Here is a 27,978-nt window from a genome sequence, read left to right as displayed (position 1 = left end):
GCGAAAGAGCGGCCCCAACTGGGCGGAGCTCCAGGTCTCTGCCGCCTGCCGCCAGGGGGCGCCGCAGCCCTTTCTGCTGCTGAGCTGGTCACGGAGGCTGACGTCACCGGGTCCCGTGGAGGACGCCGGACACAAAAGCAGCTTTGTATGGCGTTGGAGGCTCCGCGCCCACGGCCTGACAAAACGACTGGGTCCCGGGGCGAGCGAGGGTCGGCGCCGCGGAGGCGGGGAAGGGAGGGAGGGATTGGACCCGGAACCTGGGACTTCGCCTCCTTACACCTGTCAGTGGCCACAGGCCACCGGGTTTCTAAAGCTGGCAGGAGATGAAAGGTTGCGGTGGCGTGTCGGAAGGAGCGCCTGTTTCCTCGGCCTCTCCTCCGCCACAGTTCCTCAGGCCATTCCGGCTCTCTCTGCCACGGGGTACGACAGACAAGAACAGGATCCTGCGCCATCCCCCAAATCCCTGTGTTCCTTCAGAGGCTCAGGCCTGAACCCCCAGTGTGTGCAGGCGGGCTGGAGTTATTCCAGGGGCACCATACCCACCCAGCAGGAAGCAAGCACCGGAGATGGTTCCTTCCTTCTGTCCTGAGGGGGAACCCTGCACAGAGGACCATTGAGGGACTGGCATTGTCTGTCTGATGCACCCGGTGCCTCCCTGCCTGGGTGGGCCATCTAGGGCTCTGGTCTGGATCCCCTGGGATCTCACTTGGCACTGGGTCTGGGTGTGGTTCTGGCAAGCAGAGCTTACCCCGGTACAGACAGTTAGGCCCCACCTGCCCTTGGCTCTTCCCCCCCAGCTCTGGTTTGGAGGGCATAAGGCTCCATTGTCTCAGGACTGGTGGGGGCGGCTTCTCAATTCCGCCTTTCTTTAGCTGGTGGGAAACTCCCAGCCATGTGTGGGGGGTAAGGGGGTTGCAAGAAGGACCGCCCAGGTATCTTGAACCCGAACTGGGGTACCCAGTGAGGCAGACATCCACCACTGCCTGGAGTTGTTCTTGGCTTGGCCTGGCGTTCCTCCTTTCTTGAGAAACAGCTGAGTGAGGAAAGAGAAATTGAGTCCTTTCTGTAGAACTCTCCCAATGTCCACACCCATGGCCAGCTGCAATATGAGGTCCAAGGCACTTAGCAGGATGTGGAAAGCCAAGTAGGGACCCAAACTCCTGTTTTCAGTGTAGGGTGGGCAGTCCCCAGCCTATGAGGATTGCCACGAGTCTGGTCTGCCTCCAAGAGAGCCTGGCTCACTTGAAATAGTTGCTGGCCTACTGATGTGGTTGGCAGTGGCCTTGGTATTTTTAACCTGTTTGTAGGGCTGCGGAACAGCTGGGAAGAGAGGAAGAACCCCCCTGAGAGTCAGAGGCCTAAAGAGGGGAGCTTATGGGAGACTTGTGGGGAGAAGGCAGGCCCAGCAGGCAGGTGTCCTGGGGTTACAGCCAGGGCTTCTGTGACTGCACAGCCCTGATGGGATGCCTCACCATGTTTCAAAACAGACCAAGACACCCCTGCTCCTGGAGCTGAGGACTGAATCCAGGGCTTGTGCTTGGTAAGAGCTCTGCCCCTGAGCCAAATCCCCAACCCTGACCTAAGACTTTTTTTACGTTAACATTTGCTTATGTACATCTGCTAGTGTGCGTGCGTGTGTGTGTGTGTGTGCGCGCGTGTGTGTATGTGTGTATGTGTGTGTGTGCGTGTGTGTGTGCGCGCGTGCGTGTGTGTATATGTGTGTGTATGTGTGTGTGCGTGTGTGTATGTGTGTGTATGTGTGTGTGTGTGCGTGTGTGTGCGTGTGTGTATGTGTGTGTATGTGTGTGTGCGTGTGTGTGCGTGCGTGTGTGTATATATGTGTGTGTGCGTGTGTGCGTGTGTGTGCGTGTGTGTGCGTGTGTGTATGTGTGTGTGTGCGCGTGTGTGCGTGCGTGCGTGCGTGTGTGTGTGTGTGTGTGTGTGGTGTCTCCCACATGTGTGCCACAACATGCTTGTGGAGGTCAGAGGACAACTTGTGGGATTCAGTTCTCTCCTTTCACTATGTATGTTTTGGGGACTGAACTCAGAGTATCAGGTCTGGTGGCCAAGCACCTTTACCTACTGAGCCATCTCGACAGCCCCAGAGTCCTAACTTCTGATGTCCCTCAAAATTCATTACATATACACCCTTAGACCAAGAGTGTCAGGCTACTTCAGGCTTAAGCCTAACTAACAGCCCTGACATCAGTGGCATGGCCAGCCAGGATCCCAGTGGCCTTGGGAGATAGGAAGGCATGATGATAAGACTATAGTGTCTTTTGTTGAGTTCTGTGTTTAAGCCCATCCCCCAAACACTGACAGGAATCCCTGTGTCTGAGGGAGATCTTAGGTCCTTCATCACTGCCTTGTGGGTCTGCATCTTCCCCAACGCCATTGCAATTAGAATGGAAGGCAGTCGCCATCGTGTGCCATCGTGTGCTCAGGGTGATGGCCTCCAGCCAGTTGGGGCATGTGTACAGCTGTGTTACAGCAAGCATATGCATGCCTGCCAGACAATCAGCCTCAGTCACACAGTGATAGGTATCAGTGTTCAAGGGGGACAGAGGTGAAGACCACGGTTCCTTCTTCTTGTCTTAACTTCACTATTTTTTTTAAAGATTTATTTATTTATTACATATACATTGTTCTGCCTACATGCCAGAGGACACCAGATTGAATTGTAGACGGTTGTGAGCCACCATGTGGTTGCTGGGATTGAACTCAGGACCCCTGGAAGAGCAGTCAGTGCTCTTAACCTCTGAGCCATCTCTCCAGCCCCTAACTTCACTATTTTTATTTTATGTGCATTGGTGTTTTGCTCTGCATTTATGTCTCTATGAGAGTGTCAAATCACTTTGAGCTACACTGCAGACAGTTGTGAGCTGCCATGTGGGTGTTGGGAATTGAACCTGGATCCTCTGCAAGAGCAACCTGTGTTCTTAACCATTGAGCCATCTCTCTGGTCCTCCTCCCCCTGTTGTTAGTTTTTTGGTTTTTTGGTTTTTCGAGACAGGGTTTCTCTGTATTGTTTTGGAGGCTGTCCTGGAACTAGCTCTTGTAGACCAGGTTGGCCTCGAACTCACAGAGATCCGCCTGCCTCTGCCTCCCGAGTGCTGGGATTAAAGGCGTGTGCCACCAATGCCTGGCCCTGTGCTAAGTTCTTACTGTTAGTGGAGATGCAGCCTTGCAGGTAATCTTGGTTGGGAGAAAAATCATAATTTGGCATCATCTCCCATCTCTGCTTCCTGACTGCTGCTTGGATCTCCTGCTTTGTCCTACTGAACTTCCCCTTGGGGGAGGGGACGGGTAGGCACAGAGTCGATGGGTGGGGTCACGGACTCTGGGAGACTTGTTGGGTGAAGCAAGCTTGGTTTATTTCAGGAAGGGGAAAGCCTTATACCCCACCTGCCCAGGGGAAGGGAAAGCTGCAACACTGGCATCAGGGTCTTTCATGGCGGCTGGAGTCTGGTTCCCTCATCTTGTCTCATGGCACAGCAGCTGTTGCTGGGGGCCCTTGGCAGACCTAGGTTGGTCCAGTATGGGGAAACTACTACTGCATGCTCAGATAGCCGGTTTAGTCCAGTGAGGACCTGTTGGCCCCTAGGCCCTTTGTGCCTGGTCAAATATCTCTCTACACCTGATCTCATCAGGGTTGAGGGAAAGTCAGTTTTGGGAGACCTGGGGTGGAGTGAAAGGGAGACCTGAGATCTATCTTCTCCGTTAATCCCTGAGCCTCATGGTGACCTAGGAGACCCTGGAAAGTGGAAAGCTTTTCTACAGGCTTGCTCTCTTGCTGGGCATCTCCAGATTGTAGGGTCCCCAGGGATGATGGCCCCTGCTCCTGCTCCCACTGTGGAGAACCTAGGGCCTGGTCCTGAGGTTTGAAATGATGCAACAGGAATCTCCCACAGAGGAAGAATGATAGCCAAGGTGGCTAGTGAATTGTAAAGACAAGCCCAGCAGGTGACGCTAAAGGGTTCAGGGCGCAGCCCAGGTAACACTTTTTTCCCCTGGTTTTTCATGACAGGGTTTCTCTGTGGCTTTGGAGGCTGTCCTGGAACTAGCTCTTGCAGACCAGGCTGGCCTCGAACTCACAGAGATCCGCCTGCCTCTGCCTCCCGAGTGCTGGGATTAAAGGCAAGCGTGCACCACCACCGCCCGGCTCCAGGTAACATATTGGCAACCAAAGATGCACACGTTCCAGGAATAAGGCGGCTGGAGCACTACAAGAATGGCAAGGCTGATCTAGGGATGCGCTGTGGACCCAGGCCAAGGGCTGCAGTCCCTACAAGTTCTGCGAACCACGTCAGGATGTAGAAGCAAGGTACTACCAAGGTTGACCCCAGGAACCCAGCCAGGGGCAGGAGGCAGGTAGGGTCTTGCCCTATCTTCAACAAGACCTATGATAGAGTTTCTAGGAGGGCTGGTCTTGGGTACTGCTTGGGGTTGATGGGGGATTTCTGAGAACTCTGATGACTCCCCAGGGGAGGGAGGGAGACTCCGATGAAGCCCTGGGCATAGTGGTTTGAGGGTGGAGAAAGTGGCTGTGCAGGGTGGGAGAGGAGTGAGGCCTGAGCCTGGGGTGTAGCTGTGGCAGAGAAGACCTGTGCTAGCATGTTCCTTTAGCATGCACCAAGCCTGCTTGACCCAGTGGCCACAGTAAAGCCAATAGGGAGAGTGAGCTGTAAGGTTCAGACTCTACCTCTGCATACTCAACCGATGAACTGCAGTGTCTGAATTCAGTCCCGTCTCTTCCTGCACTACTAAAAGGTGGCAGGTGGTGAGTGGCCTATGCCTTTAATCCCTTTAATCCCAGCACTTGGGAGGCAGAGGCAGGCAGCGGATCTGTGAGTTCAAGACCAGACTGATCTACAAATAGAGTTTCAGGACAGCCAGGCCTACACAGAGAAAACTGTCTTGAGGGGAAGAAAGTTGCCCTGAACAGGCTCTGAAGATCTCCCAGCATCTTCAACTCCTCCTAGAGCATACAGAGCACCCTGCCCCCCAAATCAGGGCTTCCAGGGAGGCTCTCTTTATCCAGCCTAGGGAATGTAGTATTTATGTAAATGTCATGTGTAAATGCCTGATGAGTTTGGAGTGTCACACTGTCTACTCTTGCAGCTTTCCTGGTATAGCCCCTCCCTCAAAGGCTGTCGAGCGAGGCCCCACCCCCACTCCCCACCCCGCTGTGCTGGGCAATGAAGAAAACAGGAGTGAGCATGGAGCAGTGATGTGGCTGGTTGGGGGGGGGGACTCCCCATCCCAGAGGGGCTGACCTCAGCCTGGGAGGAATGTGCACGAGGGAGGGAGGGACGGAGGGAAGGCAGGCAGGGGTGGAGCCAGTCGGGGGAGGGCCGCAGCTAGAGGCCCAAAGCTCCTGATGGCCCCTCCTGCCACCCCTTCACCTCAGCTCTGACATGGCCCACTGAAGGCAAGGGCAACAGGCAAGGAGGGGAGGAACTGATCTTTCCAAAAGGTGGGCCGAGGGTCTCCTGGACCATGGAGACCAGACTTGGGGTTTGTGGGTGGAGAATGTCCTGCCAGTCCCGGACTTTTTCCCAGGAGATTTGCTGGGGGCAGGTGAGACACTGTCAGGAAGCTCTCGGTGGCTGTGCCTTGACCACTCAGTCCTCACAGCCGCATGACCTAGTGCCCACGTGGCCGACGGGGGAAGGTTGTGACGCGGCACCGCCAGCCTTGATTGCAAAAGCAGGTGTGAATGGGAAGCCCGCGCTCCCACCCAGCCCAGAGCCCTGGCATGTGCCCAGACAACCTTCATCAGATGAGCATCCTCCTGCAGCCTCGCCAAGGGCAGTCCCAGCAGGGTGCAAAGGGGTAGGCTTAGTGGTGGGGTGGAGTGGGGGAGGCAAATGCTACTATGACTTGCTGCAACAATCCAGTTATTTCCAAAAGGAAAAGCCAAAGCCTTGGCAGGCTGTGCTGTTGATGGACAGTCTGCAGGAGGAACCCAGGCAGACCTGTACTAGTGGATGTCCCAGATGTCCCTGAGCAGGGGCGTAAGCAGGGGCCCAGCTGCCTCTCCTGGTTTCAGACCCAGATCAAGATTGCCTTATTCCGGAGTCGTGAGGAGTCTGGTAGTGTCACCTGGATTCCATCACCTGCGGTGCTGCCTCTAAGGGGCCCCCCTCCCCCCCACCTGACACGATGAAACCGGGGACTAGGGGGTAGAAAAGAGATCTCGTGAAGAGCCTGCTGCCCATCCCATCCTCTTCCAGGGAGGAGACATAGCTGCAGGAGCCTGGCTTGAGCGGGCCAGAAACAGTTCATTCCCTTGAGCTGGGAACCGAGTGTCGGGTTGTCAGAACGATAATGGGTTCTGGTGCTGTCTCCCAGGGTGAATACCTGCTCTGGTGCAGGAAATAAAGGAAGTGTGACCTGGGCCCCTAGGCCTGGAGAACTGGAGGCAGTCTGGGCACACTGGGGACACAGCGGGGGTGGGCAGGGGCCTCAAAGGCACTTGCTGATCTTGGCTGCTGGGTGGAAAATTGTAAACAGCCAAAGAATGTTGTTTGCTTGCATGAGGCCAGAGGAGGCTGCCCAGGTCCATGGGGAGAGGCAGCTAGCCCAGGAGCAGGGCAAGTCCTCATCCTAGAAGTCTCGAGTTCCTCTAGGCTCCCTCCTGAATGCCCTAGTCTCTCCTACTGCCACTAGATAGGCAGGCCAGGAACACTGGGTCCTGAGGCAAGGCCTCATAGTAGACTCCTGGGAAGATAAGTCACCCCTTATCTCTGCCTGTGTCCCTTTATCTCTGACTGGATGACACCCAGGCAGTTTGTAGCAAAACTGCACAGCTGAAGTGCCCCAGCACCTGTGACATGTAACCAAGGCTGGAGGCCTCCTGACCGCTGAGGCCCTGCTATCAGCCTTGGGGAGACTGAGGCCATATCCAGCCCCTTTAAAGTGCTCCTAAGAGTGAAAACAGGGAGTGTTTTCCAGAACAGGCTACTGGACAAGACCCCGGGTACCTTCCAATCTGGGCACCAAAGCCAAGTGTAGGGGTCTGTCCTGTGTGAAAGCTGTCTGCCTGACACCTGCAGGGGGTCTGTCCTGTGTGAAAGCCGTCTGCCTGACACCTGGCCCAGCATTTGAGAAGCAGAGACAGGAGGAAGAGGAGTTGAAGGCCACCATTTACTACACAGCAAGTTGGAAGTTAGCCCAGTCTTCAGGAGACCCTGTCTTCAAACGAAGAAAAATAACCCTGCAGAACTCCCCTCGGGTACCTGACTCTGGGCTCAATGGGCAGGGCAGTCTTCCCAGCTTGGAAGAGAAGCAGGAGTCCACCGCTATCCACCTGCTCACAGTCTGCCCGAGCGCCAGCCAGGCTGGGCTCTCGGACTGGGCCCACACTCTCTCTCGGCTGAAGTGAGATTTTCTGCATTCTCCCCGCCCCTCTGCCTGGCTGTCATCTCTGCTGCTGCTTCGGGCCAGACAGCTGAAGGTTTAGGAGGTCCAAGAGAGGTTCAGTTGGTAAGGAAGCAGCTGGGGCCCAGAAGAGGGGAGAGTGCCTTCCCTGACCTCTGACCCACCTATCCCAGCCAGCTCCTGGGAGGGAACTCATCCCTCAGCTGTGGAGGGACAGGTGAGGACGAGGGACAGGTGTGGACTATGGGAGTGCCTGACCTACCGTTCTTATTCCTTCTGTCTGCTGCTCAGAACTGGGAGGGAGGGAGGGTCTCTGCTGTTTCTACCTGTTTTGCCTTAACTGATTGCCAGGTTTCTGGGGCTTCTGTCTCTCTGGGGCTCCCTTCAGCTTGAGATCCAGCAGGAGAGGGCCACCTCTACCTGCCCAACCCTTGCTCCCATTCCACCCCTGCGGGGCCACCGTCTCCAGCCAGTCCCAGTAGCCTGTGCCGGTCACCCGATCCACCCTGTAGCCCTGCAAACTTTATGGTATTCTGGGCGGTGGCTGGCCTGGTGGGGGCGGGGGCTTCTACTTAAAGGAGCCGTCAGAGGGTGCCCTGTGGGCTGTAGCCTGCTCCCCTTCTCCAGGAAAGAGGGGTTAGGGTGGGGTGGGGGACCCCTTTGCAGAGTTCTTGGAGGAGTGTGGGAAGGCAGTCCATGTCAGCCTCACAGACTTCTAGAACCTGAGAAGAGGCAGAGGCAGCGTCAGCAAATGGAAGGAGAGAGATAGGGGTCCTGCCCTGGAGGGGTCTAGAAGCTGAGGGGTGTGGGGAGAATGGGGAAGGAGGGATCTGTGACCTTGGCCCCTGTGCCCAACCTGTCCTGCCTGCTCCTGTAAAGGAGAGTGACCAGAACAGCCAGAACCTAGTGTGACAGGGGAGGTGCCTGGGTCAGTGGAGGGACTCAAAGACAGAGAAACTTAAGACCCAGAATTGGAAGGAACTTTGAGTGCAAATCATTGCTCTACCCGGAGCTTAAGGTGAGCCGGAGAGGTCACCTTGCCCTGTCCTCTTTCCTCTCAAGCCTGACTTCACTCTCTGTGTGCCTTGCTCCTCTACCCTCAGGCTGCAGAGAAGAAACGGTCCGTCAGAGCTTGGCCTGCTAAATCTGGCCTGGGTCTGGATGGGGGTCCTGGGAAGAATATGGGATGTGTGTGTATGAGTCAAAGGAGTGACTGATGCTGCTTTTGTATTCCCTTATTCCCTTGCATGTCCACTATGCAAGTCCACACATCAGCCCATGCACAGATGTGACTCACGTACCAAACAGGCATACTTTACGCTGGAACACACTGAATAGATTTGCACAACACAATACCACATGTATGTATGCACATTTGCATACCCAACTTACATCTACACGGATGTGACATGTTTGCTCATAGGCATATATATATGTGTGTGTGTGTGTATGTACACACTGTTCATATATGCTTGTTCAAAAAGGGACCCTCAGAAACATATTCACATCTGAAGGCACCGCAACCTTGGCTCCGGTCCCACAAGTGCCCTCCGCGTTTCCCTCCCTGTGTGTGGGTGCACAGCATCCCCAGAGGCCTCACCCCCGGCTGCCAGTCTCCCTGCATCAGCTGCTTTGCTCATTGCACTTGGTGCCCTCTGAAATGACCACAAGATCTGACTCCTTGTTGGCTCTCTGCCCTTTACAGCCTGGGGACCTTGTCCATGTCGTCAGTCTCCTCGTCCCTGCCCCAGGCTGGCATGAAGTGGGTGCAGAGTGTTTGTGAATTAATGTTTGTGAGTGTGTGTAGAGGAGGGGAGGTTACTGACGAGGGTGACGTGGTGGGGCGGGTGCCTGCCAATGCAGGGTGACCCTGAGGGTGTGCCCGGTGTGGGTGTGTCTCTGATTGTGGCCAGGCGGGGCACCCTTGGTGGAGACGAAACGGTATGCGACCCCCCAGCCTCTTTCCCTAGGGGCTGTAATCTGATCCCTTGGGACTCCCCCATGCCCTCCCGCCCTTACCCTCTCTGCCGACTCTTCTCTTCCAGATCCTGGGGCAGAGTCCAGGGCAGCTGAAGGCTCCTCCACACACGCCTGCTGAACCCTGAGCGCCCTGAGCTGCCGGCATGGGGCGGGCTGAGGCCGCCGCCATGATCCCAGGCCTGGCTCTTCTCTGGGCAGTGGGGCTCGGGGACGCTGCCCCTAACCTTCCCCGCCTTCGCCTCTCCTTTCAAGGTAGGTGCACCTAGCAGATGGAGGGCCCGATTGGAGTGAACAGGAAAAGGGCCCAGTATGGAAAGACTTGCTGGTACCAGTATGTGCATGCCCTGACCAGACTCTTGCTGGGTTGGGGGCATTCTTAGGCCATCTCCAGTTAACCCTGTCCTAACCTCACCCCCCAACCTCTCTGCCTACATTCTCCTCATGCTTTCCCAAGGAGGATCCCTACTGTCTCCATAGCAACAGTCTTTGTCTCTGCCTCATCTCCCATCCCAAGGCAAGCCATGCCTCTTTGGTAAGGAAGTCAAGGTTCTGGGACCATCGGAGCCCCTTTCTTATTATACCCCTTGCACAGAGGGTAGTCCCTGGGCAGTGGCATTGGTGGCTAACTGCTGAATCCAAGCTGGTAGCTGGTAATATAGTGACTGGAAAGGGATCCTCAGCCTGACTTTTTAGGAATGGGTTTCTGTCTTTTTTGTTTCTGCTTGCTCTACCTAGCCTCGAACCTGAAGACTCCATGAGCCTGGCCCCCAGCATGGAGCCCACTTGTCTGTACATGTTTTCCTGGATCTGCTTTCTCCTTACTGGGGACTGCACCATCTCTCCTATGACTCTGTACATGCATCTGGGTGGGCCAGTCTTCATATGTGTAAGCTCACATGTATATAACTGTACACGTGTGTGGCTTGGATCGCACAGATAACCTTGATCTGTAGACAGACAACCAGGCAGGGCCTTGAAGATGGTTGTTCCTGTTATGACAGGCAAGTACTCAGTGGCATTTCTCCCTGCAGAGTTACAGACCCAGCATGGTATCCGAACCTTCAGGCTGGAGCGAACCTGCTGTTATGAATCCTTGCTGGTGGATGAGGAGCGTGGACGCCTGTTTGTTGGTGCGGAGAACCATGTGGCTTCCCTCAGCCTGGATAACATCAGCAAGAGAGCCAAGAAGGTGCCAGGGACCCCACCCCCCAACCTTACCCAACTTCAGCGCTATCTCAGGAAAAAGCCTTGGGATTCTGCTCCAGACCGTCTAGACTCTAGAGAAACCCAAAGGGGTGGACAGCTGAAAAGAGAAACCCTCAAAATGAAGAGCATTCCAAGTCCCTAACCTGTGTTCCCTCCCTGCAGCTGGCCTGGCCGGCCCCCGTGGAATGGCGAGAAGAGTGTAACTGGGCAGGGAAGGACATTGGTGTGAGTGTGGGTCCCCAAAGGCGGGCGTGTGGAAGTGGGGTGGGCCCTCTCATCCCAGGGCTGAGAGAGAGGCTAGCCTGTGCTGGATGGGGTAAGGGCAGGAAGGTCAAGGCGGATGAGGTCTGAAGGTGGTGAGTCAGGGTGGCTCTTCCTGGGGGCCTCTCCTCTGAGTCATGGGGGGACTGTGCATATCTACGCTTCCTCATGTGGTCACCCTGTGAAGACAGGCAGGATTTGTGAGGAAGGGCACTCAGGTCCCTGTGGTTCCTGGTAGTGCTTCCCTGAGCTAATGCAGACAGAGGAAGAGGTGGGGATGCCTAGTGAACTGTAACTCTTCAGCGCTACCTCCCTGGGGAAAGCCTGACTGCCTGCCCCCCTCCCCAACCTGCCCACCAGACGGAGTGCATGAACTTTGTGAAGCTGCTGCATGCCTATAACCACACCCACTTGCTGGCCTGTGGCACAGGGGCCTTCCATCCAACCTGTGCATTTGTGGAGGTGGGCCACCGGCTGGAGGTAAGACCAGAACGAGACATCGGGGAAGCAAGGATGGTGAAGAACCTGGTACTAACAGCTCCCCGCCTCCCAGGAACCCATGCTGCGACTGGACCTGAAGAAACTGGAGGATGGCAAGGGAAAGAGTCCTTATGACCCGAGGCATCGGGCTGCCTCCGTGCTGGTGGGTGAGTCCAAAGGCAGCACCCAATGCAACGCTAGATCCCCTGGAAATTCTAGAGCATCGCATGTCCCGAGGGAACCCCTTTAGATTCCCTATAGTCTTGACTCCCTGAGCACCCCAGAGCTCCCCAGGTACTTTTACCCTGAGAGTTCACAGCTGTCTGAGCACCCCTTGCCCTGTCTGCAGGGGGAGAACTGTACTCAGGGGTGGCAGCAGACCTCATGGGCCGGGACTTTACCATCTTTCGCAGCCTGGGCCAGAAGCCGAGTCTCCGGACAGAACCCCATGACTCCCGCTGGCTTAATGGTGAGAAGTCCCTGGGAGGGAACTGCCATCCTCCAAAGGGAAGTGGCACACAATGAAATCGTAAGAGGGCAAGTGTCTGTCATCATAACCAGGCCCTGTGCCACGGTCACAAGACAGGCAGGCACCTTTGAGTCCATGGATCTCAAAACAAATATATGAGGAGATAAATCCCAGTGGCCATGACACCAGTGAAAGAACAGAGAAGGGAAAGGGAGTTTGGGTTGAGTCAGGGAAGCTACTTGTTGGGATGAGTTATTAACAGAACACAGCCAGCAGAATTGGAAGAGCATCCCAGGTAAGGGGAATGACTAGTACAAAGGCCTGGAGACAAGAGTCAGCAAAGAAGCAGACCCATGGAACTAGTGTCTATAGGAGACCTAGACTCTCAAGAGCTGGAGTCCTTTCCTATGGGATAGTAGGGGCAACTGAAGGAGGAACAGGGAGTATTTGATCTGATGGGGAGGAAGATTTATGAACGAAAGTGAAAACAGATACCCCATCTCCCTCTTTTCCTGGCAAATGTAAGGAAGTGTGGCATGGTCAGAAGCCCTGTAAAGGGGAGAGGGGCAGCCTGCTTGTGCTTGTAGCTATGGTCTCCACTGCCCCCTCGTGGCTGCGTCCTGCCTTGCAGAAGCTGATCATAGGGACTCTACAGATGGGTAAAATGTTGGAGCCAGGACTAGCACCCGCTGATACCATGTCTCCTGTTTTGTCTAGAACCCAAGTTTGTCAAGGTCTTCTGGATCCCAGAGAGTGAGAACCCTGACGACGATAAAATCTATTTCTTTTTCCGTGAATCTGCAGTGGAAGCAGCACCAGCAATGGGACGCATGACTGTGTCTCGTGTTGGCCAGATCTGCAGGGTAAGAGACACTGGGCCGTTCGCTCCCTGGCTGCCTTTGCCCCTGCTGACCCTTTGCCTGCTCTGGTCTTGTTCTCATCCGTTCTGATCCTGTGAGCAGAATGACCTGGGTGGCCAGCGCAGCTTGGTCAACAAATGGACCACATTTCTGAAGGCGAGGCTGGTGTGCTCAGTACCTGGAGTTGAGGGTGACACCCATTTTGACCAACTTCGTGAGTGTCTTAAACCAGGGGTGGCATGAGGGGAGGTCAAAGGTGCATGATCCCGGAGCCTGGGGCGTGTGTGTGTGTGTGTGTGTGTGTGTGTACTGCCCTAGCAACCTCTCCCTTCCTTGCAGAGGACGTGTTTCTTCTGTCCTCCCGGGACCGCCCGACGCCGCTTCTCTATGCCGTCTTCTCCACCTCCAGGTGAGGGGCAGGGCGTGGCCGTTCCCTGGAGCAGGAGTTTGGCTCGCTGGGGCTCCTCACCTCTCTCTTTTGGTCGCCTGCAGTGGCGTCTTTCAGGGCTCTGCCGTCTGCGTGTACAGCATGAATGACGTGCGCCGAGCCTTCTTGGGACCCTTCGCTCACAAGGAGGGGCCTATGCATCAGTGGGTGTCCTACCAGGGCCGTGTCCCCTACCCACGACCTGGCATGGTGCGTTGCTAGGGACTGCTTGAGTTTCAAAGTCTCAAGGGTAGAGGACGTGACTTTGGCCTGGGTTTTTTTTTTTTTTTTTTTTTGGGTGGGGAGGGGACTCTGATTTCTTCCTTTTAGTATGGGTAGGGAAATGTCACCATCATAAGACAGACTGCAGAGTGAGACCATGTGCCTCCTCAGCCTAGGTTTCACCAGGGAAAGGCTCAAACACTCAGGGCCCTTGTCCCTTTCCTCCGTTCATTCCTCTGGGGACTTTGGGATGACCGCCAAACCCCTGTGTGTGTCTCTGCTTGGCCTGCCTTGCCTTCCCTAGTGCCCCAGCAAGACGTTTGGCACCTTCGGTTCCACCAAGGACCTCCCAGATGACGTTATCCAGTTTGCTCGGAACCACCCTCTCATGTACAACTCAGTCCTGCCTGTGGGGGGGCGCCCTCTCTTCCTCCAAGTGGGAGCTGGGTACACCTTCACCCAAATCGCTGCAGACCGCGTGGCAGCTGCTGATGGCCACTACGATGTTCTCTTCATTGGCACAGGTCAGGGTCCCATCCCAGCAGCCCTTAGGACGCAGAGTCCCTCCAGGTTCCTTGGCCTGGAGGTAGAAGTTGTGGCCCGTTTGTCTAACACCTAGTCTTTGTCTGGACTGTGGCCCACTTTCTGAAGGCTGCCCTAGTTGCTCCAACCTACAATTTTCCCTTTTTTGTGATTTGACTGTGATGAAAGTTCACATACATACGTGTACCAAGCCTTTTCTCTTAGGCCACCAACGAGCTTCCAAATCATGACAGGGAGACCTATTATTGTTAGTTTGAATGTTCGGCCTAGCTTAGGCTTGTTTCTGACTAGCTTTTCTGATTTAAATTAACCTGTTTCTCTTCATCTACATTTTGCCTCGGGGCTTTTTACCTTTTTCTGTATGTCCTACTCTTGTGTCTGCTGGCTGGCGCCTCCTCTTTCTCCCTCCTTCTCTATTCTCTTGTTCTCCTATTTATTCTGCCTGCCAGCCTCGCCTATCCCTGTCCTGCCTAGCTGTTAGCCATTCAGCTCTTTATTAGACTAATCAGGTGCCTTAGGCAGGCAAGTTGACAGCAACACATCTTTACACAATGAAAACAAATGCAGAATAAACAAATGTAACACATCCTTGCATCATTAACAAAGGCAGCAGAAACAAATGTAACACCTTTATACGGCTGAAGTACTATTCCCTAGCATAAACAAGTGTAACACATCTTTGTCCAGTTAAAATAATATTCTACAACACACATGTGGTCGCACCCTTGACTTGTCAGGGAAAAGCAAGTCACTCTTCTAATTTCTACAGACGTGGGCACAGTGCTGAAAGTGATCTCAGTCCCCAAGGGCAGCCGGCCTAACTCTGAGGGACTTCTCCTGGAAGAGCTGCAGGTGTTTGAGGTGAGGGTTCATCCCCGGTCACCCTAGGACTCATCACCCCAGCCCACTAAGCACTGATCCCCATGTCCTGTCTCTCTTCCAGGACTCTGCCACCATCACCAGCATGCAAATCTCCTCTAAAAGGGTGAGTGACAGAACTCTGAGGATGACCTGAAGTGTGTCACCAGCCCTCCAGTTGTCTTACTTCTCCAGTTTTCACAGCCCAGAGTTCAGATACTGTTTCTGCTTTGCTAGACAAAGAGACCTCAGTGTTCCCATCTGTCAAGTGGGGGGAAGGCTATCTGACTGAAGGGAGCCTGGCAAAGGCTGTCTTCAGTCAGACTGGAGACCTCAGTGTTCCCATCTGTCAAGTGGGGGAAAGGCTATCTGACTGAAGGGAGCCTGGCAAAGGCTGTCTTCAGTCAGACTGGAGACTCTTATGCCCTCTAGCACCAGCTCTACATAGGATCACCGAGTGGGGTGGCCCAGATTGCGTTGCACCGCTGCACTGCCCTAGGCCGCGCCTGCGCAGAATGCTGCCTGGCCCGTGACCCTTACTGTGCTTGGGATGGATCGACCTGCACACGCTTCCAGCCTACTGCCAAGAGGTGGGCTGGAGCCTGGACTGGGCCACTGGGAGGGGGTCTCCTGCTGCTCTGCACCAGCAGAGAAGGGCTCACACGTTTTAATGTTTCCCTCAGGAGATTCCGGAGGCAAGACATAAGGAATGGTGACCCCAGCACTCTGTGCTCCGGGGGTGAGTACCCCATCAGCTCCCAACTTCAGGCCTTGAAATTGCCACACCCAGCCCTGCCTCGTCTGAGTTTTACCTTCTTGTCCCCAGATTCCTCTCACCCTGCGCTGTTGGAGCGGAAGATCTTAGGAGTGGAGAGTGGCAGCGTCTTTCTGGAGTGTGAGCCTCGCTCGCTACAGGCGCATGTGCAGTGGACCTTCCATCGTGCGGGGGAGGCGGCTCACACCCAGGTGTGCCCCCCCCCCCCCCGCCCTTCCTAACCAGGCCCAACCGAGAGATACCATGTCCTGCCTAAGGAGGTCTTTGGCCTGTCCCCCATAGAAGTCCAGTTCAGTCAGGCTCCACACCACAGGCCCCTCCCTGTCTGTCCTTAGCCGAACTCCACCAGGGATGCCCCACTGAATCCAGCTAGACTCCTGGCCTACGCTCTCCCATCTGGAAGGAGAGGGCTCTCAACCCACCCGTGTATTGAGGTTTCTAGTCTATTTCATGCCCCATTTTAGTGACCCTTGATCTTCGTGGGAAGGCTACCTCTTCCTGCCTGTGCGCCTCGCCTTTAGAGAGGACCTGCCACCACCTATTTTCCTCGGCCATCCGGCTCTGGCTCCCAGTGACCGTTTGCTTGTCTCTGTGCCTGCTCCCACACACAGGTGCTGGCTGGTGAGAGGGCCGAGCCTTCTGCGCGGGGGCTGCTGCTGCGCGGTCTGAGGCGCCAGGACTCTGGCGTGTACCTGTGCGTCGCGGTGGAGCAAGGCTTTTCACAGCCACTGCGCCGCCTGGTGCTGCACGTGCTGAGTGCGGTACAGGCCGAACGGCTGGCGCGGGCTGAGGAGGCAGCAGCCCCCGCAGCACCAGGCCCTAAACTCTGGTACCGGGACTTTCTGCAACTGGTGGAGCCAGGCGGCAGCGGAGGGGCAAACTCCCTGCGAATGTGCCACCCGCAGCCCGGACCCCACTCTGTGGCAACGGAATCGCGTCGTAAGGGTCGCAACAGGCGGATGCACGCCTCCGAGCTGCGTGCTGAGCGTGGGCCACGTAGTGCAGCACACTGGTGACTGGGTTGTCATCACACCGGGGACCAGGCTGGATGTGACACTCAGAAGAGGGGGCACACAGACATGAGTTGTGGCTGGGGCACACTGAGGTCCTTGGACCAGTAGAAACACCTAACTCATACATAGGCCCTGACCAAAGGGTAGCCGAGCCAGCTTATTTATTAACAAGATAACCCGCCAATGTAGCCTCAGAAGCGTGGCCCAGGCTCAATTCAGGATCTAGCCTGGAGGGAGGGGACAGAGAAGTGGGGCTCTGGAGTAGACCAGGGCCCCGGAGCTGTCTTGGGTGCCTGCCCTGGGGGAAGCATTCTCTTGGGCAGTGAGCAGGAAGCTGTAGCAGATTAGACTGTGGGTTGGAGTGAGGCAGGGCACCTGTACTAAAGTAATGCAATAAACACATTATCAGATGACGTTGGAATGGCCCCAGCAGATAACAGCTAGTCCTTGACCTTGCTGGGAGTCTCGGGTATTGTCCTAGCAGTCTTAAATCCTGAATTTTTCTCATTCAAGATTGCCCTCCTGCTTGGCAGTGGTGGCATTCACCTTTAATCCCAACACTGGGGAGGCAGAGGCAGGAGCATCTCTGTGAGTTCGTGTTTAGCCTGGTCCACAGCACAAGTTCCAGGACAAGATCCAAAGCTACAGAGAAAAAAATGCTATAGTGAAGATCAAAAGTGGTATTAGATGATCCGGCTGGCTCCAGTGAGCCTCTGGGGTGGTGACATGCTTAGTGCATTCTGCAGCGATTAATGGCAGGATTAAGCTCTCTGAAGTAAGAACAAACAAACAGTACTGGATGTTGTGGGCAAAAGTGTGTGCAGAACTCACTGAAGGGCTGACACGTTAGCCGAAAGCTAAGAGGGAAGCATTTGGAACCAGTCACAGGATGTCCGGAGGCAGAACCTTCCAGGATGGAAGAGCCAGTCAGCACAAAGCCTTGGAGCGGGAAATAAGCCCGCCAAGTCTGAGGAAGACGGAAGAGGTTAACATGAGAGTGTCACATGATGGATTCAGGATGTTTTGGAAGGTAGCTCCCCGCAGTCTTGCTTTGCACAGTCGAGAAGAAGCAGAACAGAGTTCACACACTGACTAAGGCCTGGAAACTGGACCAGCTCCCTTCAAGAGTGAGCAATACTGCTGTGCATGCCCCCAGCAGCCTGTCAAGCCCTTGTGGAGAGGAGCGGGAGGGAGGACCAAGACTACTTCGTGCTAAGTACATTAGTCAAGTCTCTGCATTATTTTATTCTCAGTACAATTGCTTGGGAACCCTTGCTCCTGTTTTACAGATGGGAAAACAGAGGCCACTCTCAAGGTTCTCTTTACCTAAGGCTACAGTTTAATACTAGAAATACCAGCTTTTAATCCCAGTCTGTCTACTGGCCAGCATGAGTGTCCATTTGGGGGGCTGTCAGATCCCTGTGGCATTGTACTCCAGTTGTCCACCACCCCCAACATCTGGTACTGGCTGTCCGCACAGTGGGGGCGCTCATCTCACGTTTGCTGGGAGGAGGTGGCTGGGCTGTGGGTGGAGGTCTATGGGAGGGAGGGATGGCTGCTTGGAGATGTGCAGGGTTTCTTTCCTGTCACAGCCACATGGCATGTACCGCATGCTGACCTGGATGGAGGCCCCAAGGCCTCTGTGTGTACAGAGCTGCTGTGGTTTTCAGAGAAGTTCCCTGGATTATGTGCTAGCAGGGGCATGCTCTTGCTTGTGCCCTGTCACCAAGTAGGTGGTCTAGGCCAGCCCATCTGGGTCACTCTGCCCCTTTCCGTGGCTCAGAGATGCCCCCTCTAAATATAGCCCAGGGAAGTGAGCTCAGACCTATTTTAAGACCAGGTTGGGAGGCAGCCAGGCCTTTCCCAGGATCCTAAAGGAGCCACTGCTGTCTTTGTCCAGTTCTGCTACTGGGCCCCTGACTATACCTATCAACTGCCATGCCTGAGGAGACCCAAGAAGGTAGGAGAGGGTAGCCACGGGGGAGGACAGGGTTCTATGGCCCTATGGCTCATGGAGAGACCTCACGGCCTTGAGTAGTCTTTTCATAGCTCTGTTCTAGGGACCAATGCCCATGCACAAAGAATGGACCTGCCATACCTAGAATTCCTCCCTTTTTCAGGTCCTGACGCAGTTTTCCTTGCTATGGGCTAGGGGGAGGGATCCCAGTGGGTCAACTCTACCCAAGTGGGTGTGGGCATCTGGGCAGCTGCCAAGCAGTTCAGCTCTTCCTTCAGCAAAGACGCTACGATTGGGGGGCAAAGTGGTTCCAGGAAGCATTTCAACATCTGGCCCAAGGACTGGGAAGTAGACAGGCCTCTGGCCTGTCCTAACCAGAGAAACGCCCTGTCCTCTACCAAGGGGGAATGTGTACCTTTTATGGGGAGGGGGTGGTGACGGCAATGACTGAACTGTAACATCTACCATGTGTTTTTGTCTGTAGCAAATAAAATATGTTCACATATAAGGCATGGGAGAAGCAGTGAAGTGAGAGGGTATTTAATGTGACCTCGCTTCATCAGCCAGGCTTAAGGACTGACGGCATCTGCTTTGGTTTGACTTGCTCAAGAGCATGTCAAGGTGCAGCTTCAAGCAATTAGAGGGCCCAGAGCCATCCTTACCCAGTGCCCCTGCACACTGTTACCTATCCCTCTGCAGGCACCTGGGGCTCCTGTGGAACCAGAACATCCAATAGAAGGCCTTGGAGGTGCACACTTGGGAGGCAGAGGCAGGAGGATCTCTGTGAGATCAAGGTCAGCCTGGTCTGTATAATGAGTTCTAGGCTGGCCAGGGCTACATAGTGAGACTATTTCAGGAATATCCAGTCAAATAATGCCAGCAGAAAGCATAGTTATAGTTAACTAGAAGTCATAGATATGGTGATAGTAATTGGAAGGCTGAGGCAGAAAGGTAACTTGAGTTAACCTGGAACTCAAGACCAGTCTGGGAACCTTTTGAGCCTCTCAAAAAAAAAAAAAAAAAAGCCGGGCATTGGTGGGGTACGCCTTTAATCCCAGCACTCGGGAGGCAGAGGCAGGTGGATCTCTGTGAGTTCGAGGCCAGCCTGATCTACAAAGCGAGTTCCAGTACAGCTTCCAAGACAATACAGAGAAACCCTGTCTCGAAAAACCAAAAAAAAAAAAAAAAAAAAGGGTGGGGGTGGAGGGAGGGATGGTTCAGTGATTAAAAGCACTTGCTACACAACCATGAAGGTCAGAGTCTGTGGTGGTGGCGCAGACTTTAATCCCAGCACTCCAGAGGCAGAGGCAGGTGGGTCTCCAGGCCAGCCTGGTCTACAGAATGAGACAGAGAAACCTTGTCTTGAAAAACCAAAACCAAAACCGAGACTTCGGATCCCAGTATCCATCCACATAACAAGCTAGGTGTGGTCTTGTGTGCCTTATAATCCCAGGACTGTGTATATTGGGAAGCAGAGGCAGGGGATCACTGGCACTTTCTGGGTGCCAGCCACCCATATCAAGAAAACTAAAAACAACCTGATTTCCAGCCTCCCCAAGAGCCCCTGCGTCAAAGGAATAAGGCAGAGGACACCCAAAATCCCCCTCTGTTCTCCTCACATATACAGTGTCTGAATACATATGGGCATACACTGCACACACACACCACTAACACATAACCACATGTAATGCCAGTAATGGGTAGGGTGAGGCAAGACAATTTCGAGGTTAAGTCCGTTCTAGTTAAGGCTACGCAGTGAGTTTCAGGCCAGCAAAGGTCACATAGTGAGACACTATCTCACAAACAAAACAAAATCTGAAATAAAGATAACCATAAGGGAACCATAAAGAGTCAGTGACTAAGTGGACACAACCCAAGAATGGGTAATTACACACATTAGTCAGGCTCCCTAGGCAACAGTCAAGCTGCTTCTCACCTCTCAGATTAGCAAATACACGGAAAGGTTGTGCATGCAGGGTCTGGGTTAGCTCCGTAAAAAGTTTGCCTTGCAAGCATGAAGGACCTGAGTTTATTTCTCTGGGGCCCTTGATGTGCTTGAAGCTGCCCCTTGACATGAGCACAGGCAAAAGTCAGACACTGTCTGTTAGCTCCTATGTCTGGGAGGAAGACTGCAGGTCAAGTCGGGGTACACACTTCTCATCCCAGGTCTGGGGAGGTAGAGACATTGAGTCCCTGGGGCTCTGTGGTTAGTGAGCCTGTTGAGTTCCTGTGCCTGGTTACTGAGACCTCTGGCTTGTGTGCACACACATACACATTCTTTTTTACAATGGGATGCCTGATGGTAAGAATTCTGTACTGCTGGGCTCCAGACAGGCCTTTTAGAGGACAGTTCTGATGATAGCTTTAAAGTCTGTTCTCAGGCCCAGTGATTCCACTTCTGAGAATTGTCCTCAGTAACTTCCAGCAAAGTGGAGAAACCTTCACATTTAATGATTGATGTCCTGGGGTTAATTTCCAAAGGGAATTGGAAACAACCTAAACGTCCAGATAGCCTCAGAGGGAGGCCGGAAGAGTCCTCAAAGTTACATGAAACTGTTAAGAAAAAAGGGGACTCCCGCAGTGCTGTTGAGTGAAAACAGCAGGGCTCCAGGAGAGCGGCTGCATAATTGTGTTAGGAAGGCAGAACCAAACCAGGAGGAACCGCTAGAATGCAGTTGCCTTTGCCTAGGAGTAGGCACCATATTATAAGGTCAGGCCAGATGACAAACTTATTATTGCTGTGGGCTTAGGTTGATGAACTGTTTGCTAGCAATAAGTAGGCGGAGCAAAGCCTGAATGTGAACACGGCCACACACCAAGAGCCCCTATGCACAGACTAGGCCTTTGGAACCCTGAGTCCAAACTAAGAATCATTCCTGAAACTGTAGGAATTTGGAACCAAATGCCACTGGTGCAGTTCCCATGTAGCCCAAGTTCTGCAGCCTGGGCTTACCTACAAGGTAAGGAGTGACTTGTTTGCTCCAATCGGTCCCACTGCCCCTATAGACACGGCGTTGCCAATGCAGGACCAGAGGAGCAGGGGAACACTAGTTCCTAACCATGTGCAGGAGGTGCGTCTACACAGAGTGGAGTCCATCAGTGACCTGCACAGTGGAGGTAAGGGTGCCGAGGGGAGGCGGGGAAGGATGCTATGGGTGGGTGGCACCTTCCTGATGAACCACCCTCCCCGCAGGTTCACTACGGCCCTATCTGGCTGAAGAGGCACAGACGTGGCAAGGGCTTCTGGGTGTCTTGCAGCCATCACTGTGCACCCAAGCTGGTTGCAGCCCCATGTGTGGCCATGGGGGGTTTCTACTGCTATTGGCACTGCTGGTATTCACCTGCCTGGCACTAGCTATCCTGGCTGTCTACCTAAGTGGTAGGGACAGGCGGGGAAGGGGGGGCACGGGGGACGGGACACCCAGGGCACCTGCAAATGCAGCAATAAAGGGCGGGACAGCTAACCTTGACGCTGGGCTGGTTGGAGATCTGCAATGGCATGTAGTCTGACAAGGTCCCACAATGTCTTCCCACCCGCAGTGCTGCAGAGTGAATCCCTGAGGGTCTTGGCACACACACTGCGCACTCAAGAGGAGACTCTGCTCAAATTGCGCCTGGCTAGCCTCAGCCAGCTAAGGAGACTCAACTCCAGCGAAGCTCAGGCACCCAGCTGAGATGCCATTTGTGAGACGCACGGCGCAAGGGGGATAAAGGGACCTTTGGCAGTTCTCTGCTCTCCCGTTGGTGAGATTTTTATACAAGAGCCTGATGTGACTCAACAGCTGTCTGTCTCTCTTGACCTCTTCAGGCTAGGCCTGACTAAGCCTTCTGGTGCCAAGGCCCTGCTTTGGATAGCCAAAGGTCAGAGGATGGGGCACCAGCCTCCTCCTGGCTCCTTCTATGGCCTGTCAGCACCCTCTGGCTACCCCCAGATAGGAGATTCAGAAGTCTAGAAATAGCTGTCCCTGCTTAGCCACCCACTCTGCCAGGTCTCCTAGTGGGGGGTCCGGTCTCAGCTCTCAGACAAGCTAGGCTGAGTTGGGGGTGGGGGACCACATTGGCAGAGACTGCCTTGGAGGACAAAGGTGAAACAGATCTAGCTGGGGCCAAGCCTAGGGTGGTAGAGGGAAGTCAAGCAAAAAACTCAGGATAAACGTCATGGGGAATAAGTACTGTTTAATTCTCTCTTATTTTTAAAAACCAGCACACGCATCCATTCTAGGCAGCTTTGCCTACCCCATGCCATGGTGGACATGTGCCAGACCCCCAAAGGAAGTGACCCTAGGGGGCAAAGTCTAAAAAAGTAAAGGGACAGTCCTTCCTCACCTGCCCCTCAGCTCTGGGACCAGCACACATTTGGTTTCACCTGAGACAGGATGAGGCCATAGCCACAGGGCTGAGTGCAGACACAAAGGGCAGAGTCTTAAGTGTCCCGATCCCGTGCCCACCCCCCACTTGTCTATTTTTGGTTTCATCATTGAAAAAAAAATAAAGTGACAATTGCTGGCGGGACCAGTTCTTGCACTGTCTTCTGTTAAAAATATGGTAAGGGTATGAGTAGCCTTCTCATTGGCCAGTCTGCTTCACAGGACATCTGCCCGCTTGTCCCTTGCACGACTCCGGGCCTTGGTCCGGGCTTTGAAGGCTGCAGCATTGTACAGGTGCTGTGGAAGGGGCAACAGGGGAGCCTGGTGAGCTGAGAAGGGAAATTCAGGCTCCTCCGGAAGCCCACTTGCAGCTTGAGGCCTCCAGGCTACAGGAGGCAAGATAAAGGTGCCCCAGATGCAAACCTTTTCAAAGCGTGAGATCTTGCAGGCCTTCAGGGTAGCGGCATCCAGCACCAGCACAGGGCCCAGGCCAAAGATGTCACGGAGAAGCTCATTGTTCTGAAGACAAGGCAATTAGCTAAGGGCGGTCTGAAGAAGTTAAGCTGGGTAGACCTCCCTGTACGTCCCCTCACCTGGAGGTGATGGTGCATGCCCGAGCCCAACACATCCTTGAAGGCTGTGTAGATGCGGTGGCGAGCCCAGCTGTCTATGCAGAGCACTTCCAGTCCGAAGCGGATTGTTTCCTCCTCACATTCACCACCCTACAGGGTAGAGGGCCCACGACTGGGATTGGCTAACATGCCTGGGACACTCTGTATGTGTGTATGTGTGTGTGTGTGTGTGTGTGTTGAGACGGGCTAACATGCCTGGGACACTGTGTGTGTGTGTGTGTGTGTGTGTGTGTGTGTGTGTGTGTGTGTGTGTGTGTGTGTGTGTTGAGACAGGGTCTACCTAGCCCTAGCTGTCCTGGGACACTCTGTATGTGTGTATGTGTGTGTGTGTGTGTGTGTGTTGAGACGGGCTAACATGCCTGGGACACTGTGTGTGTGTGTGTGTGTGTGTGTGTGTGTGTGTGTGTGTGTGTGTGTGTGTGTGTGTTGAGACAGGGTCTACCTAGCCCTAGCTGTCCTGGAATATTCACCATGCCTCTGCCTCCTGACCGTGGGGATGGGGGAGGGGATAGATGAGGGGATCGAGGGGGTGGGGAGGTGGATTATAGGTGTGGACCACCACGCCCAACCCTTGGGGACACATTTTTAAGGAATACTCATGTTCTCACACACACCTCAACAAAGTGCAGCACAGCTCGGAAAATGGAGCGCTGGCGTCGACGGTCAATCTTGGCACGGTACTTATTGCTGTCAGTGGCTAGAGTACGCAGGGAACCACAGAGAGCCTCCATGTCCTCATAAACAAAGTCCTCCTATGCGGGAACAATGAGGTGTTAGACAGAAGCTTGAAGTCTTCTGGGAGAGAGCATGGTGCTGCCCAAGTTTTCCTTCCACTCACTGCTCTCCTCTGCCAGGCTCTTCTCTCAGCCTCTCCTTGCCCTCCCCCTGCACCCCACCCTCTGCCAGCTCGCCTCTGCTCAGAGTCCCCAGTATAGCTCCTAGCATGTGAGTAAGTGTTGGGGTCACCTCCCCTACAAAATGACCCAAGGCTGCTGGGTTTTTGTGGCATGCTCTGCAAACAGTCTGGGGTGGTCAGTGGCGCCAGCAGGCACTTCCCACGCACCTCGAGGTCCCGGGCAAGCTCAAAGAGCAGTGCGATGGCTTCGCCAGCAGCGATCCGCAGGTTCACACTGTCACTGGACAAGAGCCTCGGCAGCTGGGGCAGCTGCCTAAGGAAATGGCAAGCTAAGCTTCATGTACAGGTTGAGGGTCCCTTCGCAATGCCCTCCCACCCCCCTACCTGTCAAGGACGTGGTTGATGTGGGTACTAGGACAGATGGTGAGCAGCAATGCCCAGGCCTGCAGGGCAGCACAGAGCAGACCTTGTAGGCTGGCAGGGACCAGAGCAGCAGCGGAGCCACCAGTACTGCAGGACCAGCTGAAAATACCTTCCAAGCAGGTCAAGCACGAGACCAGGTCCTAGGAGCACAGGGAGACAGGAGTGGTTTACAGACAGAGCTACGGAGTCTAGTTACTATACCACCCACGTCCAAAGTCCACTTACCTGGACATCGGTGGCAGCCACATAGCAGCCCAAACCAAGAGCAGAAGCACACTGTTGGGAAGAGGACAAAGCTAGGCTACCGTGTGTCAACATCAGGGCCATCACACGAGACTTACTCTCTTTAGAGCAGGGAGTCTGAAGACAGGTAGAACCCGACCCCCTGCTCTGGGATGAGGGACCACGGGGCGTGGAAATACTCACATGGAGCCGGGCAGCGGGGCTGGCTGTGCTGTCACTGAGCACCAAGATTAGCAGCGGCTGTAGGCTATGGAACAGCTCCTCGCCCTTGGGTCCAGGGCCCAACTGCACACACAGCAGGCCTAGCACAGCAGCAGCCAGGGCCTGTTCTTCACCCTTCCCTACAGGATGCTTTCCAGTTAGTGCTCGCAGCAAGTGTCAACACCTGCCTCGCTAGGGTTCCCCAGGTGCCCAGGACTTGACCTTTCTTAAGGCACTTTTCCAGGGCATCCGCCAGCGTGAGGCTGCGCTCCAGCAAGAAGTCAGGAAGCAGGTGGGAGGCCAGGGCCAGGCGCAGGCTCTCAAGAGCTCCTTGCCGGGTCTTGGCACTAGGAGGCAGAGAAAGGGTTCATGCGGGCGATTGCTCCCTTGGTTCCATTTGCCATGGGCTGATTAGGGCTCTACGTGTAGAAGCTGGCCAGCAGCCAGAGGTACCTCTTGTCGGTGAGGCAGTCCACGGAGTCCTTCAGCTTTTCCTCCAGGTTTTCCTGCTGGCTCTGCTCATCCACAGCTTCCCCACCTGCAAAGCCAGCTGGTCACCACTGAACCCTGCCCTTGTCCATCGGAGCCCGCACTGAGTTCCCCGTCAAACTTCAACTTGCTCTCACCAAGGCAGTCCTCTGCAGTGGTACTGAGCAGGCTGGGACATTCACTGGTGGTACTTCGGGCCTCACTGGCTGCTTCATCCTCACTGGAACCTGAGTCGGCTTGGGTACTGCTCCTGGCACCTGGGCAACACAAAATTGCTATCAGACCAGCCTTCACTGGCAAGGGATAGCTCAGGGTACCTCGTTTAACCTCACGAATGCTGTCCCATCTCAGAGATGAGCTAAATAAACATGGCTAGGTTAAGCAGCACAGGAGCTGACATATGGGACTTGAATTAGGAAGCAGGAAAAGGGGAACACAGCTGCTAGACCTACCCAAGGGCAACCTGGTAGATTTGATGAGTGGGGACCCCAGCAGGGCACAGCCTGCTTTAAGGAGAGCAGAAGGGAATGGGTGAGTCCCACCTAGGCCTGCAGTCCAGTCTAGAATATGCTCAAAAGTAAGCAATGGCCGGGCAGTGGTGGCGCACGCTTTTAATATCAGCACTCTGGAGGCAGAGGCAGGCGGATCTCTGTGAGTTCAAGGCCAGCCTGGTCCACAAGAGCTAGTTCCAGGACAGGCTCCAAAGTCACAGAGAAACCCTGTCTCAGAAAAACAAAAACAAACAAAAAGTAAGCAATGTAAAGGTGAGCGCTCAGGTTATAGTACTCGACAGACCTAGGGGTTTAAACTGTGCCAAGGTCTTGTGATCTCCACTGGGTACACCCTTAGTGTCCCCTGCCCTGCCCCCACATTAGCAGAGGTGTAATTTGACCAGCTGTCCTGCCTTTAAGGCAAGGTGGAAACAGCACCCCACTTCAGGTGTGGCACGTGAAAACAAGAGACTCGTCAGGGCTCTGCTACAGGCCACCACACTCGCTCATAAAGCAGCAAACGGAAGGGAAGTGCCAGTAGGGCAGGAACATTCCTGAGTGTGACTTCTCTGCAGGGTCAAGGACTGGCTTTGAGACATGCAGCTACTGGACAGGCTTTGATCTAGTGACAGGACTGCTAACATCAGTTGCCTGCTGGGAAAAGTTCAGCCCACACATTGGCTTCTGCTCACCTCTACTCTTACTATCCTACTTGTCCAAACGGCCCAGACTTCCCATTTGTTGGCTGTGCTGTGATCCCCTGAGCTGCCAGGCCTTTGCACAACAGGCTCCCTGCCTGGGGCTCTTCACCTTCTCAGGTCTCACCCAGAAGCTCATCTCACAGGGCCTCTGTGATTCTGTCTGACACCACCCAGTAACTGGTTTTAGTCCTAGCCCTTGTGAAACTGTCATTACACTACTAAATGCCCCCAGACCCAAGCCACATTATGGTGGCAGTCAGATCAAAACTGTGCTTGGCAGGCACTCTATCTCAGCAGAATTAGCTTGTTTACCGCAACAGGACATGCTTCTGGTTGAGGTTGATAAGGAGTCTCAAGATGGCCTCAGGCTCTTGGATGCCAGTCTCCAGCCCAGTTGCTAAGGCCTCCATTCTGTACAGAACAGACGAGGCCTGTCTGCTAACTTCCCTGTGCCGTCTACCAAATGCACTAGTATTTGGCAAAGGGGCTGGCTTCACGCTTCTGTCTCATGTGGTTGTCCACCCCCCGTGGCGATGGGAAGACCTAGGTCCTTAAATGCTGGCCAAATCACCGCTGCGAGCGCGGGATTTCGAAAAACAGCTGGCAATGCGCTCAAGTTGAGCGCACACGTGGCCAATGCCTGCTGGGGCACGTGCGAGCCTTAGCAGAGTTCCGGAAGGTTGCACTGGGCTGATCCCGGAAGAGTCGCTAACCCAAGACCCTCGATGACATCCAAGGGGAACCACAAAACATCCCCGCTCACTACTGGACATTTCCTCCGGAGCCCCCGGACTCACCTCCTCCACGGCGCTGACCGCCCTTGCGGAGCGCACTGCCCTTACGAGCACGAGGCATTCCTGGAACTAGGAGTCGGGACACTGTAAGGGGGCGCGGGGTCAGGGACCCGGAGGGCGGGGACTCCAAACCAGCGAAATGCTGGCCGGTGCGCTGAGTTGAGACTGGGGAAGACGACAGGAGCCACACGCCGCGCGCGCCACCATCTTCGTGAGGCGCCCCGCCCTGTCAAACGGGTCGCTGGGAAGGTGAGTTCCCCGCCACCCGGTTCAGTTCCACATCCACGCGGCCGAAACTACTATCCCCAGGCGTCTGCGCACACAGATTAGGGCGGCCCGAGTTGAGC

General features: G+C 54.6%; 3 protein-coding genes and 1 long non-coding RNA gene across 10 annotated transcripts; 3 read left to right on the top strand and 1 right to left on the bottom strand.

The window, feature by feature from the left end:
• The first annotated feature begins 136 nt into the window (after nucleotides 1-136).
• Nucleotides 137-5,323, top strand: LOC121137584. The gene is made up of 4 exons (XR_005874880.1): nucleotides 137-420; nucleotides 1,488-1,540; nucleotides 4,028-4,324; nucleotides 5,122-5,323. It is a non-coding gene; the product is annotated as an uncharacterized LOC121137584 (long non-coding RNA).
• A 44-nt stretch (nucleotides 5,324-5,367) lies between these two features.
• On the top strand, nucleotides 5,368-16,890 carry Sema3b (semaphorin 3B). Of its 4 annotated transcripts, XM_040740174.1 has the most exons (19): nucleotides 5,368-5,476; nucleotides 7,059-7,600; nucleotides 9,429-9,615; nucleotides 10,395-10,552; nucleotides 10,732-10,794; nucleotides 11,191-11,310; nucleotides 11,384-11,477; nucleotides 11,660-11,779; nucleotides 12,497-12,642; nucleotides 12,742-12,853; nucleotides 12,979-13,048; nucleotides 13,132-13,276; nucleotides 13,593-13,812; nucleotides 14,601-14,692; nucleotides 14,775-14,816; nucleotides 15,122-15,279; nucleotides 15,373-15,428; nucleotides 15,516-15,655; nucleotides 16,076-16,890. In XM_040740174.1, exons 3-19 carry the CDS (start codon nucleotides 9,507-9,509, stop codon nucleotides 16,478-16,480), a joined length of 2,250 nt encoding a protein of 749 aa, XP_040596108.1. In that variant the 5' UTR covers nucleotides 5,368-5,476; nucleotides 7,059-7,600; nucleotides 9,429-9,506; the 3' UTR covers nucleotides 16,481-16,890. The 4 variants fall into 4 exon arrangements, with proteins under 4 accessions (XP_040596108.1, XP_012972530.1, XP_012972529.1 ...); XM_013117076.3 differs by lacking the exon at nucleotides 5,368-5,476 and having other exon boundaries at nucleotides 5,903-7,488; XM_013117075.3 differs by lacking the exon at nucleotides 5,368-5,476 and having other exon boundaries at nucleotides 5,903-7,600.
• Nucleotides 16,891-17,557: 667 nt separating this feature from the next.
• Lsmem2 (leucine rich single-pass membrane protein 2) lies at nucleotides 17,558-22,946 on the top strand. Of its 3 annotated transcripts, none has more exons than XM_021229969.2 (4): nucleotides 17,558-17,693; nucleotides 21,441-21,551; nucleotides 21,628-21,813; nucleotides 21,975-22,946. In XM_021229969.2, exons 1-4 carry the CDS (start codon nucleotides 17,624-17,626, stop codon nucleotides 22,106-22,108), a joined length of 501 nt encoding a protein of 166 aa, XP_021085628.1. In that variant the 5' UTR covers nucleotides 17,558-17,623; the 3' UTR covers nucleotides 22,109-22,946. The 3 variants fall into 3 exon arrangements, with proteins under 3 accessions (XP_021085628.1, XP_012972536.1, XP_040596112.1); XM_013117082.3 differs by lacking the exon at nucleotides 17,558-17,693 and adding an exon at nucleotides 17,846-18,437; XM_040740178.1 differs by lacking the exon at nucleotides 17,558-17,693 and adding an exon at nucleotides 17,846-19,228.
• On the bottom strand, nucleotides 22,594-27,948 carry Ifrd2 (interferon related developmental regulator 2). Of its 2 annotated transcripts, none has more exons than XM_005074890.4 (12): nucleotides 27,635-27,948; nucleotides 25,783-25,902; nucleotides 25,610-25,694; nucleotides 25,379-25,503; nucleotides 25,139-25,296; nucleotides 24,938-24,988; nucleotides 24,674-24,852; nucleotides 24,497-24,602; nucleotides 24,048-24,185; nucleotides 23,395-23,523; nucleotides 23,225-23,320; nucleotides 22,594-23,098 (listed from the first exon to the last, which is right to left on the bottom strand). In XM_005074890.4, exons 1-12 carry the CDS (start codon nucleotides 27,690-27,692, stop codon nucleotides 23,018-23,020), a joined length of 1,326 nt encoding a protein of 441 aa, XP_005074947.1. In that variant the 5' UTR covers nucleotides 27,693-27,948; the 3' UTR covers nucleotides 22,594-23,017. The 2 variants fall into 2 exon arrangements, with proteins under 2 accessions (XP_005074947.1, XP_040596109.1); XM_040740175.1 differs by lacking the exon at nucleotides 27,635-27,948 and adding an exon at nucleotides 27,150-27,299.
• Between the last annotated feature and the right edge of the window lie 30 nt (nucleotides 27,949-27,978).

The sequence above is a fragment of the Mesocricetus auratus genome, unplaced genomic scaffold (assembly GCF_017639785.1).
Source record: "Mesocricetus auratus isolate SY011 unplaced genomic scaffold, BCM_Maur_2.0 Super-Scaffold_100691, whole genome shotgun sequence".
In the NCBI taxonomy this organism is placed as follows: Eukaryota; Metazoa; Chordata; class Mammalia; order Rodentia; family Cricetidae; genus Mesocricetus; species Mesocricetus auratus.
The sequence above is the reverse complement of the archived record's forward strand: the minus strand, read 5'-3'. Positions and strand labels throughout refer to the sequence as shown.